The sequence below is a fragment of the Tachypleus tridentatus genome, chromosome 12 (genome assembly GCF_004210375.1).
Source record: "Tachypleus tridentatus isolate NWPU-2018 chromosome 12, ASM421037v1, whole genome shotgun sequence".
Classification (NCBI taxonomy): domain Eukaryota; kingdom Metazoa; phylum Arthropoda; class Merostomata; order Xiphosura; family Limulidae; genus Tachypleus; species Tachypleus tridentatus.
The window spans coordinates 4,955,892-4,971,874 of NC_134836.1; the positions used below are offsets into that span (position 1 = coordinate 4,955,892).

General features: G+C 29.0%; 1 protein-coding gene across 12 annotated transcripts in view; it reads left to right on the forward strand.

Annotated features, from left to right (window-relative positions):
- The window catches only part of LOC143233119 (uncharacterized), a 124,165-nt gene that overhangs the window by 99,264 nt on the left and 8,918 nt on the right, over positions 1-15,983 (forward strand). For 9 of the 12 annotated variants that reach the window (XR_013017990.1, XR_013017991.1, XM_076469044.1 and 6 more), the window contains exons 15-27: positions 265-330; positions 1,353-1,523; positions 2,724-2,828; positions 4,980-5,084; positions 5,813-5,904; positions 6,760-6,978; positions 8,790-8,906; positions 10,851-11,025; positions 11,308-11,422; positions 13,121-13,196; positions 13,340-13,448; positions 13,584-13,703; positions 14,555-14,710. Coding sequence is in view for 10 of the 12 variants with exons in the window: in XM_076469044.1 (XP_076325159.1) it covers positions 265-330; positions 1,353-1,523; positions 2,724-2,828; positions 4,980-5,084; positions 5,813-5,904; positions 6,760-6,978; positions 8,790-8,906; positions 10,851-11,025; positions 11,308-11,422; positions 13,121-13,196; positions 13,340-13,448; positions 13,584-13,703; positions 14,555-14,710 (1,626 nt within the window). In the remaining 2 variants the exon portion in view is untranslated. The remainder of the gene's footprint in view (positions 1-264; positions 331-1,352; positions 1,524-2,723; positions 2,829-4,979; positions 5,085-5,812; positions 5,905-6,759; positions 6,979-8,789; positions 8,907-10,850; positions 11,026-11,307; positions 11,423-13,120; positions 13,197-13,339; positions 13,449-13,583; positions 13,704-14,554; positions 14,711-15,983) is intronic. The other 3 variants (XM_076469049.1, XM_076469051.1, XM_076469052.1) reach the window with 3 other exon arrangements.

Consider the following 15,983-nt stretch of genomic DNA (forward strand, 5'->3'; position numbering starts at 1 on the left):
TTTTAAAACCTGTAAGAAGTAATACCTGATCACTGTTTCTTTTTCGAGATGTTGTGTGTATGATTAATTTCAATGATGTTTAATTTTGTACTCGTGACAAGGAATTAAATCTCAAGAAAAATGTTGTATTTTGTAACAGAATTATTGATGTATTTTGTATCACTGTAAACTAAAATGAAAATTGAATCTATACTATGGTGAATTTTTTTGCTGCTGTAAGTATTAAATAACATATCTTATATTTTCCTTTATCAAATATTTCAGCAGAAGATGAAAATACCAAAACATCTCTTATGCCTAAGATTGAAAATGATATCAGCAGTGAAATAGGTAGAACAGATGTATTTATTATATTCTGTTCAGTTAAAGTTTAAGCATATCATAAACCAGCAGTATTGTTCTTTTTATATATTCATTAATTAAATCATTAAGCCTATGTTGTATAGCTGTTTAAGGAAATAATGCTTGTGGATTACAGGGTTGCTAATGACCTACAAATTGCACAAAGTAATGTAAACAAGAGTATGCTCAACTTTAAATTACAGTGATTAACACTGGGGGTTTCTATGTATTTTATATAAGAAATTAGTAATTTCACCCAGTTTTTTTGGTTACATCTTTACCTGTAAACAAAAATTAAATTTATTTATTATGAACAGTATTTGTAACCCCCAATAACAGCTAATAGTATTAAAAAAAAGTTGGTAATTTGAGGGTTAACTCCAGTCTTACCTCAGCAATAGATAACATGTTTATGTATTAACACTGGTTGTGTAGTTTGCCAGAATTAACCATTAGTAGTGCTACTGTTGTAACTTGTTGCTGTTTTTAACACCATTTTTTTGTTTCATTACTTCAATAATGTTCCATTTCTTTATCAATTAAATGATGATCTTGTAAGTATCATGGGAATTATCAATCCAACAAACTTGTATCTTTATGAACACACACTTTTTGTCTGAAATTTCATCTGTTCTTTTTCAAATGGGTAATGCACATTCAGAGATGTAGCTTTAAATTTAAAAAACAAAAACAAAAAAACATTGTTCTGATTTATTTGTTAAATCAGTATTCTTGTTGAACAATTTCATATTTTGCTATTTAATTCTCAACTGAAGATGCTTTTTTGAAAAGATTGTTTCATTCTATCCAGGTTACTATTTGAGCAAGTGAAAAGAGCAAAAAACAAATTAATCATTATTATCTAACTGCAGGTTTGATAAATTTGAGTTTCATGTAAAGTGTGTTACTGCCTTCCCTAATCAGTAAGACAAGATCCTGAATAAAAAAAATTTTTTTTCCACACTTGAATAAAGATCTAATAAACAATACAACTCTTATTCCTTTACCAGTGATAGAGGACTACAATGAGCAAAACATGGAGTCATCCATTAAAAAACAAGAACTATCTGAAATTAATTTGTCTGAAAAAAAGAATGAGGATAAAGACTCAATTGAAAGTAAAGAGAATGTTTTACCAACATTAATGCCAAGTGATTTCAAAATAACAGAAGATGTAAATGGTATGACTCATCATTTTACCTAAACTAATCATACATATTTAAACAGAACAGTCATAATGTATAAATGGTTACTTTTTTATATTTATAGTATTATTTAGCTATTTAAATTAGTTTAAAAAGTAAACAAATCAGGATAGTGTAGTACTTGCAGGAAATTCTGAAAAATAGTGTTTAAAAGAAAATTTAGTTATTAGAAATATTTCATGTTGATAAAAACATACAAATTTCTATTTAAAAAGTTTTCCCATTACACGAAAAAGAAAGATTATTGATATTTATGTATTGGTGTTCTTCTGAATTACTGATTGATAGTTGCATTAAAAGTTTTTTTAGTTCCAGTTTTGTTATATTATTATGAGAGCAATATTGGTGAGGTAACTGGTTTGTATTAGCTTTCAAAGAAGTATGCTTTATAGCTGCTAGTAGAGTCACTGCCCTATGTACTAGTAATTATAAATCATAGTACCTATACCTCATTGAAAATATTTACTACAACTGAAAATTTTCTGAAAAAGGATTTTCTTATGGTAAGTGCTGCGTGGAAAAAGCACTGATATAAACTAATGTTTTTATGTATTAAAAGTGGTACCATTTATTGAAAATAGAATATTCTTTTTTTTTGGGTCAGAATTCAAGTTTCTCAGCACTACATATAAAAATTACATCAATAAAAATATAATCAAACCCTTGTACAGTCATACATACCTAGTGAGAGTGAGGGAGGTACTTTTATTTAAAATTGTGTTCTATTACAAAGAAAGGGTTGTTGCACATACCACAGTTATTTCTCTATTTGTCTCAATCTTAAATATCCAAGTGTGAAAGTTTGTATTGGTTTTTGTTTGTGTTGCCAATTTGTTAAAATAGATTGGTTACATGCATAGTACTGATATACGTGCTATGTCCATTATTGTAAGAAGATAAAAGCTTTAGAGAAGATAAATCATACATGTATAGTAGTGATATACATGCCACATCCATTATTGTGAGAAGATAAAACCTTTAGAGAAGATGAATCATACTGCTAGAGTAATCCTTTAATATCTTGGCAGAGTTTTCATAGAAAAAATAGTAAATACTGCTATGGTTGTGCATTTAGATCAAAAAGAAAGTGTAGATTTAGAAAATAGCTACAATACATTATTTGCACATGATGTGTGTGGTAATAGTGGTTGTGTTATTGTTTAAATATTTTCTCAGATACAACAAATGAAAACAAAGAGCCTTCTGAATTAGCATTTTTAACACAAATAAATGCATCTCCTACCACACCTAACAAGGGTATCAAAAGGAAATTTGAGCAAGGTAAGTGAAAAGAAAATACTAAATGCTTATAAAAAACAACATTAAAGTAACTTCTGGTTAATGTTCTTGAAACAATGTGCTGCTGCTGCTTTGTTAGACATTTTATAAGTTGGTTATAGCATTGTAGAATAGTTGCTACTAGCCTCCTGAATTTATACGTGATCTAATATGTTTTGAATGTTGGATGCAATCAAACGATTACTGAACTGCTACTACCTCTGCTCATACAAACCTATCTCAATCCTGGATTGCCCTCTAAGCATTGTTAAAAACAACTTACTACAGTGATTCAGTCTTCATACCCCATCAGTTTTGTACGATTTCAGAATGTGCTGGTTAAGTGACTCCTCTCCACCAATCATACTGCACTATCTATACTGGCACAGCTAACTCCCTCTACTATTCTAGAACAATCCTAACTTTCTCAGTTGGCATTCTAATGTGTAGATGTGTGTTTTATCTGAGTCTCCTTGTGACTACAAAATTTTGATTGTGTTTGATCAAAATTTTATATTAATTTCAACTTCAAGTTTTGAATTATTGTGTTTGGTTTCCATTGTTTCTACTTGTTTGTTTTAGAAGTATTTCTATTTTCTAATTTCTAACTTGTTCATATGAATATGAGATTTAATGTGGAAGAAGCAGAAATTCCCACAACAATTAATAGTGCACCTTCCACCTGTTACCAGGCCTCCATGTAATCTCCTGGGATAGATAGATATTGTTCTTTCCTGTTAAAACTGTAGTAAGTACTGAACAATGAATTGTATGGTAATATTTAATATCCAGTGCACTTGACATAATCTGGCACAACCCAAGGCTCTTCTTCCTGATGATTTTGCTCTGCTAAACCACACTTTAACCTATTCAAATACATTTTGTGGTTCTTCAGCCCTAATCACATATTGTTATTTTGTTTTACTCTCTAACTCATTACTGTCACTATACTTTGATTCAATATCATTATGTGTGATATTACATCATGTTTCTTATAACATGAATGTGGATAGAGTGCTAGCTATTGTGAACCTTATGATTGCACTCATAACTATATTTTAAATCTTTCATAATCATCTGTATCCAAGGCATTTCACCTTTTTTTTTGTGTTTTGTTGTTGCTATATTTTATACAAGGCATTTCCACTAAATGTTTTGCCAAGGTGATTCAGTTCTGTATGTCTTGTTATAAAACTGTAGCTAGCTGCACCAGTATAGATGGCATGGTAAGATCAGTGGAAAGTAGTCACATAATCAGCACATACTCTGAAATGATGCAAAACTGAAGGTTACAAAAGACTGAGCTGTAGTAAACGTTTTTCAGCAAAGCTTAGAGGAAAGAACAGTATTGAGATAGCTTTGGGGGATGGAGTTACGTAAGTACCCATCAGAAATACATTTTCAGAGTAAGAAAATGTTAACTTTTGATTGTATATTGGTTAGAGGTGCTTTTATAATAGAATATTTGTTATGATAAGAGATTGTGTAATATAAAGTTTCTTTCATATTTAAATATTATAATAAAGTTGCTACATCTACAGACAGTTTAGCTGATTGTCTTGAATTTTTTATACTAATTAGAATAAAAATGTCTGAAATTGTATCTTCCTTTAAGTTGACTATAAATGAAAAGAATTGTATATTTAAAAAAATGCATGATTATTATGTTGGGGGGGAACATTTTGTAATAACATACATTTTGATTGATACTAGTCTAGTAATTTATACTTTAATTGTGGCTATGATTGTATTATCTTTCCCTAATCCATTAAAGATAATACCTTTAACATGCCTACAGATCTGATCTTTTAACTACTTTAGTACATTTATATTGTGTATGAATGTTGTTGACAAGATTAAAAAACAAAAATGCTACAACTAAACTCTGTATGATAATTTATAATGCATTCACATGAATGTTTTCTTCCAGCAAATAAAACTTTAGATTATATCTTCATAAAATGATATAAAATTCTGAAAGTAGTGCTTAGGTGTCTGCTTAGTTACAATTTTATATAACCTTGGTATTAAAAAGTGCCCAAATTCTCCAGCTTTAATCTGTCACTACCAGACATAATGAAAGTGTACCTATACACATATCTGATAAATGAGTATGGTATTTTTGCAAAATTTTGGCTAACCATATATTTTTAGGTGAAAGTGAGAGTAACACTTCTGATGCAGAAGTTTCTTCAGCAAAGAAACGTAAACCTGGTAGACCCAAGAAACATTCACATTCTAAACCAGATGAAGCCACAGGTGAGTGAAAAATATAACTGCATAATCTATTTAATATATTTTAAGAACATGTTATATTCTATGGCTACTAAGAAGGTCTTCTAACTGAAAAAGAAAGCTAGAATATGTTAAACATACAACCTCATAACATTAGCCTTCTGTAACTGTATCATGTCAGTAATACACTTATCACTCAGAATTTGTTTTTGATTTATGCAGATCACCTTGTGCAGTGTGGAGATATTGGTTCATTTTCAGTTTTCATTCAAATGATCTGATTATTTAATTATGTTACTATCAAGAAACTTATTTTCTATTTGATTATTTGTTTATATTTGTCAAAGGCTCAATTAGTAGGTTATATGATGCTTGTTTTCTAGTTTCTTATCTGAGTTTTGCTGATGTATTTTTCTTTGATCATTTTTTTTCATACATGATCAGTGACATCATTAAGTGACTTACTTGCAAATCATATTGATTATTTGATTCATAAGATATTGGGCATATCTGTTGTTGAATTTCATATGCTATAAAATCAAATTTTTAAACCAACCATTTAAACATTAATTTATATCTCTATTTAAGTCTACATTTTTCTGACTATTTTAACATAACTATGAATATTTCTACTTGTTGTTCACAGTAGTTTTACTTAAATGCAGTTGTATAATCATTAGAACTTTTATTATCACTTTTCTTTTCATCCACACTTAATGTTTGGATTTGTGATTTAATCATCTTTTGTTCAGAAACTATTGTTTCAAAGCAGCCAAAGAAGTTAGCTTTTCTAAAGGCTAAGGCTCAAGCCAAGCAAATGAAAACAGAGATGAACAAAACAAAGGTAAGCATTAATATTTCTTTTGAGTTTTAGAGAAATATTAGATCAATTTCTGAATTTTTTAGTTCTTCACTGTAAAATATTTATTTCTTAACATAATGCAGATTAGGTTTATTCTTTGTTTTTCTATCAGGCGACAAAAAAAAGCATCTTACATTGGAATGTTACATTTTAAATTTCTGTAAATTCAAATATTCTTCTAGACTTTTTAGAAGTACAAAATAGTGCTTCTACGTATTCTGAATGTGCAGAGCAAGAGTGTTTTTCTTTTATTTTTAGAATATATGATTTCTGTATAAATTTGTGAATAAGTTTTTGTTTTTTTTGAACAATTGAAAGAGAAGCTACAATTTTGAGTAATATAAAGAACCTATTTATTAATTCATAAAGGTTAAGTTATAGAAATGTAATTGTCTTTATATATAGAATTTTCTTGTGAAGGACAGGTGATATTTGTATAGTTTTAGTTTGTACTGTTTAATGTGTATTTCATTAATAATATATCTTAATATAATAAAACATACAGAAACATGTGTAATTTGTATAATTGAAACAGGTATTTATGAATATATTTACTTTTTTTGGATTTTCTAAAAATTTTCTCCCCATAATATTATGTTATATTTTTCCTGGAGGCAAATCTCCTTTAAACTTTGGAAATAAGTTCTGCAGCAACTTTTTCCATGTGTTATTATCACTAGTAAGATTTTATAATTTAAAATCAACTTGCAATTTTGCATCATTCATTATTTCCATATGTTTAACCATGTAATGATCAGACAAATTCTGTTCTAGCCAGTCTTTTGTGCTGATATCATTTATGGACAGCTGATGTGAAAAATTAAACATTTTCTTCAGACTCATAGTGAATCAGAATCAAAGGTGTCATGTTTCGAGGAAGACATCTGGTTTCGTCGTCGTAGTGAAAGGATTTTTCTTCATGATGCTGGTGTTGTTCCTGGAGCCATGTCACCATGGCGGGGAGACCTTTCCTCCACAAGTGTGAAAGAATTATCTGTGAATGATTCAAAAAAATTTATTTCACAACCACAAATAAAATATGAAACAACGTCCAAAGTATGAAAGCTGTTTTATTAAAATACATTAGTTATAGATATTTTTTTAAACTTCTTTAATTTTCAGTTTAATGCCTAGTCTGTGAGTCAGGGAGACATTTTTTGTTGTGTTGGTTCCCAAACAAAGCTTTCCAGTATTCTCTGAAATCTGAATTGCCTGTCAGCTTGATTCAATTCACACTAATTATAAAGGTATGAGGGAGTAAAACCCACACACTCCATCCAAAATTCCACACAAGGTATAGTAGTGGTCCTACATGTTGTGCAATATAAGATCCGATTCCTTAGCTCTATAAAACCATCTTCTTTATGATTTATGTGAGTCTATTAATACAGATGGTTGAAGAAGGCTCAATAAAATTTACTTGTCACCTTAAGTTATCTTTCTTGTGGTATCTGATTGAAGTGTATTAGGTGTGGTAGTAGTCATGTTATGCTGATGGCATTCAGAGAGAGGTTTAGGGAAGAGCAAGAAGATGAATATCAAGTTGTAAATAATTCAGTTAAAGTGCATTGCTAAAGTATTGGAGGTAAGGCTACTGTAGTTACTTCTTTCATGGCTGCCAGAAAAAATAATTACTTGATGAGAAATTCTTAGAGTGATATGAGTTACATAGTTCTCTTTTGTGGCAATGCATAAGCAATATGTGAAAAAGAAAATATTGTTGCATCTCCAATTGTTATAGTTTTGTTGTGATAGGTTTTGCTAAAATCACAGATAAATACTCACCAGGTCAGTGACAAGAGCCATTCTGGTGTGTAAAGGATGAGATAGCAGTAGTACTAGCAATGGCAGTAGTATCAGGGCAGTATTGTTGGCATAGCACATGAGGAAATAGACCAATCAGTTGTTTTACATCAATCAAGGTCTGATATTTTTAAATAATTTTTATTTAACTAGTCATGGTACATTAACATGAATACAAGAGTAACATAGTGCAGTTAACACCCTTAATTTTGCATCTTTGTCACAAAACACTGTGGAGAGATGAGCTCCTTTGGCAGTAGGGTGTGGTTTGGTTTTTTTTTAGCATAAAAATATTGAAACTTTTATCAGAGTGCATTCTTGGTTTTAACCAAATAATACAGGGTGTTTGGAAAGTTACTGTGCAGTTTTGTAATCATATTTTATTCAATTTATTTCAAGCCAACAACTGATAGTGATGTTTAGAAACAAAATAAGAAGGATCCAGCCCTGTATTGATGCTAACGGGGGTCACTTTCAACATTGTTTATAATTGTCATTCATATTTAGCTCCTGTATTCTATATTGAAACATGTCTATTAATAAATATATAAGTGCACAGTGACTTTCCAAACATCCTATAGAAAATATGCCACCCAATCCCCCAAATTCTCATAGATTCACAGACTGGGTGTAAATATTCGTCATCATAGTTATTTGCATGCACATCACTTTCCTTATAATGAAAGTAACTTTCTAATCATATTTATATATTTTCAAATTCAATATTATTATTTTTTTTTTAAAACAATACTTTTCAACTTTTCACAACTTTAGATTTAAGAACAACAACTTCTATTAATAAAATCTTGCATGAGTTTATTTAAAAGTATATTTGTAACTTTCATTTTAAAATGCTTCAAGTTTACTTTGAGAATTCAAACATGTTTAGATAAACTTATAATTCTGGTAAGCAAACTTTTATTTCAATATACAAAAGAATACATTGACAGATGCACCAGTCAGCTCTTTAAAGATGTTTTACAACAACGATAGCAATGCCATGTTACTATTTCCATCACAGACTTCACATTAGAGAAATACTAATTTCTGTTTTTATTTACTAGAATTCAAGGAGTAAAAGTAAATCTGAGGATAAGTCTGAACCCCTCAAAAAATTAATGGTCAGAAAATATTCAGAGCTATCAAGAAAGAAAAGCAAAACAAAAGAAAACAAAAAACAAGTATGTATGTTTATTCACGTTTGTAGTTGTAGTGTGAGATAAATAAAGTATTTTTAACATGCTTGAGTAGTTGAATGATCTTTAATTTCACATGAAACAAATATTTATTTTCTAATTTATGAGTTGCACATGTTTATCAAGGGATTGAAGTACAGAAATGTGTGTCTGTACTGCATTGCCATTTGATAACTTTGGGAAATAAAGGTTTAATTCATCTAATGTCAAAGGTTGTATAATTACTTAGGTATACATGTTTGTTAAAATTTTGAAAAACTGATTTTTCTCAAAAGTACCAGATATATAAAGAATGCATGTTTTCAAACATTATATTAGACATTTTATTTTTTAAATGATAAAATACTGTTGGATGATAAAAAGAAACCATCAAGTTCAATAGATGCATATTTTAAACTAAGGGAATTATTATCAAGAAGAAATTTAAAAATTGTCTTTTGTATTTCATAAAAAACAAAAACATTTTAATGCACAGCTGTTAATTATTTTTTTAAATTCATATTATAAATTAAAATATACTCTTGCACAATATTTTAAATTTAGTTTTGTAAGTTTTGTATTCAACTATAAGCTCTTAAATTTTAAGCAAAAACAGTCTCAAACATTTATTCGTTTTGAATGGGAAAGGAACCTAAAACTCAAAAGTTAGTAAACAAAAAGCTTATATGTAAAAGCCTAAGGATTATATACTTTTTTACACCACACTATTGTGGTTTTCAAATCTCGTGTCTTAAATATGTAGATTTTCCCAATTTCCAACATTTGGGACTATTTTCAAAATGAAGAGTACAAATACTAGTAATCTTTTAGTGTAATGTGATACTTTGCTTTTATTTATTTATTTATTTTTTAATTTAAAACTTGATTTGCTGATGAAATATTTTAATATAATTAGATTACAACCATTGCTTCATATTTTAGATACATTGCATTTAAGTTATTTGTAAGACTTCAAAATGATATTATTGTGACTGGGCAGAAGGGATGTATTACAGTAACATATAAATTCACAAGACACCATGCTTTCTCATATTGTTCATACAAAGAAAACAGCCAAACATTCAGTGGCAATTCCATGATTCTAAAAGTAAAGTGGGAAGGGATAACATGCAGATGGGTTGTTTTTTTGTTTCATTCTTTTAAAGGATAAGTAATGAAAATAGGATTATTTTTGCTGGAGAATGTTTTCATAGATTTCTGTACGTTTTTAGTAGACTCACAGTTACTAAGGTAACCCATTAAGCTCTTATTCTGATTGGATGTAAAGGAAAGAGGACTAACAAAAGATTGGATAATAATTGGTTGGGGTTGCCTGGCGCATGAAGACAAGGTATTCTATGAGATGTAGTTTTCAGTGGAAAAGTTTGAGAAAGTAGATAAATGTTTCAGGTGTAACCTACCACCTTTCACTTTACCCTGGCATTCCCATGGAAAAGTGTGCTAATAATATAAAATGCACTTTCAAGTTCTATTAGTTTATTTGTATTCAGGTTTTTGAGTTATGTCAGGTTATCAAGAGTAATGATGTTTCTATATAACGTATATTAACTTTTCAACTACATATTGTATCAAATCTACATCATGTAATTCATTCTAAATGTAATTATTTACCTGTTACTGCATTTTATGAAAGAGAATGAGAAAAAAACAAGTGACACCTACAGCATTCTAAAACCAGATAAAAATTGTTAATATTTCAAAACTTTTTGCAGTGACAAAATATTTAGCTTCTAGTTACAAAATTAGGTTAGTTATTTTTCCTCTTAATTATTGATTAATATATATTAGACACACTCTCAGGTGATTGTAAATGGTACAGTTAATCTATTTATAAGCAACTGTTTTGTTTATAAAGTTGAAAATATAATTACAGTTCATACATTACAAGATTTGAAGAAAACACAAATGTTTTTATTTTCTTTACTTTAGCAAAAGAAAGAAAAGATGGTTCCTGATGACTTGTTTACAGCTCTAAAGAAGTGTCGACTTAGTGAGAGTAGCCAAGGAATTACATCTCCTCATCCTGCATACCAGGAAAGTTCAGAGAGTAGTGAAGGAGAAAATATTCCTTTAAGTGCCTTAATTGACAGGTCACCTACCCCAGGTTAGTTGAAATATTGGGATGTGTCTTGTTGAGGTTAGAATTAGAATTTGTGAAAATCAGAAGTAAACACTAAAACTTTAAAATTAAGATGATACATTATGTTATTTTGATAGTTTTAACATTTTCCTGCATTATTGTTCAAAAAACTTTAAGGCTGTGAATCATCTTGTGGATACATAAATCTGTTATGTTTGCCATAAAGATGATTACAAGTAAACCATTTTCATGCTTAAGACATTACATGTAATATATATATAATAAGATTTTGAGTTTTTCTTGGAGAGCTCCAATCCTGCCTTCTTCAACCTCGAGAACTGGATGGAAATCTGAGAGTTTTAACAATGGATGATGGCTTATTTTATGCTGGGACTATTAAAGCCATTCAAGCCCCTGATGTGTGAGTTCTGTTTTTATTTATGATTGTATTTAATATGACTATTTGATGTGAAAAAAACAAGGAATGAGACATTATAAAACAATTCTTTTTTTCATCTAAAAAAATCAACTTTTTGATAATCTGTAACTCATCTGAACTGGATGAAAAAAAGACTCTAAATTTATCATATTTTTATAAACTGTATCTGAAAACATTTCAAACAATTTTTTTTAATTCATTGAATTATTTTGAGTAATTTTTTATTTTTAATTAAAACAATTGCAGATAATATTATGTTATACAACATGTCAATAATATAGTTAAGTGTATGGATTTGTAACTTGTAGGTACAGTTTCTTACATTTTTATGCTCTAAAATTGCATAATTTGTTTGGAACATGTGTAAGATAAATAAAATAGGACTCAAAGTAGAAGCTGTTGCCTTGAATTTAATATGAATAATTTGTAAACCTGTCATAGGATGGTCAGGTGGTTAGAGCTTTTGACTCGTAATTTGAGAGTTGTGGGTTCTAATTCCCATCACACCAAACTTGCTCACCCTATCAGCCTATTCAGTGGTAAAAGAGTATCTAAAGAGTTAGCAGTGGGTGGTGATGACTAGATGCCTTCTCTCTAGTCTTACACTGCTAAATTAGGGACAGCAAGCATAAATAGCTCTCATGTAGCTTTGTGGGAAATTCAAGAAACAAAATGAACAAATCATTGCCATAAGAAGCAATTTTTGAGTCTTCAAGCCATTACCATAACTAAACAATGTGGCACATGATGTGTGCAAAGCATGCTATTTCTAGGAGAAATATTTTCAAAAGTTAATGTTATCAGGTTGAATCTTGGACCATTCTAACCACAAATACTGCATATACATAATATAATGTACTGAATTAAAAGAAGAAGGTTTTAATACATAAGTTGTTACAATATGTGCCATGAAAAAGTGGTCAGACTAGACTTATTTCCTATAGCTCTGGACTTCCAGTTTTTTCATTTTAAGGTTTTAAGTTTGATAATTGGTGAAAAATAGCATTATTTGTATGTTTGATGTTATGAGTTTAAAGTTTTCTGTTTCAAAACCATTATTTGTTTGTGATAACCCAAAGAGAGAAAAATGTTTAGCTAGCTAGAATCAAGTTAGCATTAAAAGTTATATTTGATACTTTTTATCTTGTTTTTTAAGCCTAAAACAAGTACGTGTCACTGAGTAAATCTAGAATAGTTTTTAAAAGTCTCTTATTTAAAGTATTGGTCTAAGAGCAGTTAAATCTGTCTCAGTATGTGAATTGTCCTTCTTTAACTTAAAAATCAAACTAAAGACTCCCTGCTTTAGATGTAAATACTGAAATTTTGACTTTTATGATACTAAAATTTATCTTTATTTATAAGTGTTACAACTTAAAATTATTTTGCTAAACACAAAAATTTATATTTGTGTCTACTATTTTAAAATTTGTTGAATACAGTGAAAAATACTTACATGTTATGAAAATTCAGTATGAATGTACACTCCAGTATGGCTAATACTTTTGAGAAATTATCTGTGTAAACCAAATCACAATCTTGATACTTAGCTATTTTGTTTCTCATGTATATGTTGCTTGAGGCTTGTGCAAAGGATTTGATGTTGTTACCTTTCTTCAGTTTATTATTAATAAATTGCTGTCAATAACATATTAAATGTTATTGCTAAAAAAATTTTAACAGGTATGGCATTACAAGAGATGGAGAACGAGGGAACAGACCCCACATTTATTCTCGAGAGGAAATCTTAAATGAGGCTGTAAGTATTAACATAAATGTCTGATATAATTAAATTTCTCTTTTTGTTGTTATAATTATATAGTTTAAACCTTGTTTTTATCATTTATCATGAAAATTCCAGTGGTACAAGCTTTGTGTGATTTATGCTTGTATTATTTACAGATTGTTGAAGTAAAACCTACATCATTGCACCACCTACCAGAGGGGCGGAGAATTTGTGCATTTTGGAGTCAGCAGTATCGATGCATGTATCCTGGAACTGTGGCTAAATGTGAGTCTGTTAGAAGTAATTACATTTTCTTCTGGAGGAGTAGAAAATAGTTTATCATGTAAAATACTAAATTATTCAAGGTATTATTGATTATTTATCGGAAATTCAGTCGTTTTTGTTTGTACATATTTTCAGCATCCAGTCCTAAACGTGATTCAGGTAGAGATATGGTATATGTGGAGTTTGATGATGGAGATTCTGGTCGAATATCTCTCAAAGATATATGTATGCTTCCACCAGATTATCCTGTTGTGTGTAAGTTTGTTGGTGTTGGTTTTTGCAAGATGTATTATTACACCATATGTTGTTGCATTCAGACAACCTTTTTGTTTAAAAAATATTTATTTTTTACATTAATATTAATTTTATTAGAGAAACCAAAAAATATATATCTAATGTGTGTGTGTCTATATATGTATGACATTCAAACTATATTACTTGTAACAGTTAAAATGCATTTTTTCACAAGATTCAGCCAGCCAAGGAGATCTAAGGTATTCTTAAACTTGTAAACTAAGATAACAAACATTAAATTAGAAATAATAAAAAATAAAAGTAGATATAATAAATACTGTAACCAATACTGTGGTAAAAGTATACTTGTCATAACTAACTTATTAGATTTATGTTAGTCGTATATCTGTTAACACTGTAAAATCATCTTTATAATAACAAAAACCATAATACCAAAATATTATAATAAATATAATAATGAATATTAATGAAAGTAACATAAAAGAAAAGCTAGGGTATAATTAACTTGCAGTTGTTGCTGGAAAATAATTGACTCATTGCCCATCCAAAATATTTTGTGTCATCATAGGAAGTAAAAAGTACTAGTTCATACACTGGAATACTTGTAGTATTTATGTTCTGCAGAAACTGTTCTGTATTTCTCAATTAAAGTGTTTATTTTTTAATTTATTGAATTTATGAATTTAAAAATTAACATGAATATGATAAATTATATAGTAGAGGTATTACAGAAAACCTCTTAGGTGCATATACATTTTTTAGGTTATTTTTTTTAAAGTTAGGTCATAACTTGTTTATAACCAGAAGCTTGCATATATATTTCTGACAGTGTTCACTTTCCTCTGTTGCAGCAACTGATCTCAATCCTCTTATGTTGCTTGGGAAACGAAGACAGCACCAAGTTTCAGAAGGAAGTATCACAGACAATTCATCTACCACATTAAGTCATAATGGAGAAAAAATCAAAATAAAAAAGAACAAAAATAAATCCAAGTCTGGAAAGAAAAGTAATACATGTTGATATTCCCAATAAATTGAATCTTATAAGTAACAAATAATATTTCTTAATATTAATATATCGTATGATCCAACATAGACACGTGAAGTGCTAAGAAAGATACCAGGTTAATAAGGTTTCGTGTAAGTGAAGTTTAAAAGCAACATGTTTTCATTAGCAAAAACTTGCATGTAACATTTTTCTCTCTATGTTAAAGTATATATAGCTTCTTGGAGGAAATGTACCTTTTGTATGTACATATGCTAGAGAGATTTTTTTTGTACTTTTTGCTTTACTCTTTGTGTGTACTTTACATATGCTAGAGAGAGATCTTTCTTTTTTGTTTACTCTTACGTAAATAGTACGTACTGGATAAAGTGAATTTTTGAACAAAAAGCATACCTCTAGATTTATTTTTTAAAACCACAGTTTATATTTCTGATCTATTTATGAATAAAACCATACATTTCATGTTTAGTTATAATGTATTTCTAAGACTAACTTAATTATTTTATTCTTTAGTATACGTAATGAATATGTAGTTGTCTTATAATTAATGATATATAACCTAAATATATATAATGATGTTAAAATGATGGTGCTTTATTAGTTGCCTCTATTATTGATAATTTACTTGTAAATTAATTTTAGTCCACTGCTTCATAACTGTTCTAACATCAGTACTTCTGAAGAAAGCAGTCTAATGTGCCATTAGTAGTTGTTTGCTTCCTGAAAAATGTTATCAGGGAAATCTGTGTGATGAATTTGTAATTACTACTAGTAAGATAAATTGATTTAATCTAGGTTACTGGATTGCTGTGCAGGCTTGATAAAGTAATTTCAGTGGAGTTTTTATTTTTGGATGTGGGTGTGAAAGTGAAGGCAGCACTTCATTCAGGCAAAATGTAATAAAATGTGGCTACAGCTTAAATTCATATAGGGTGGTTTACAAGATATTAGAATCATTTAAACTGTATTTTTCTTATGCTAATGTACCTAAGTTTAACATTCTTATGTTGACATGATTTAGAAAATGAAAACAAACATAATTAAATATATTAATAGTTTGTTTGGTATTTTAAATATTAATTTTTTAAATGTATTAATTTTGAAACTAAAAAAAAAATCGTTTCCTCAAGGAAATGAACTAGAAATAAGACATGACAAATGTAGCCCCTTAGTGGCACAGTGGTATGTCTGTGGATTTATATTGCTAGAAACCAGAACACAAATGAAATTTGTGTAGTAAATATTAAAAATAAGTGAACATTGAAAACATTGGT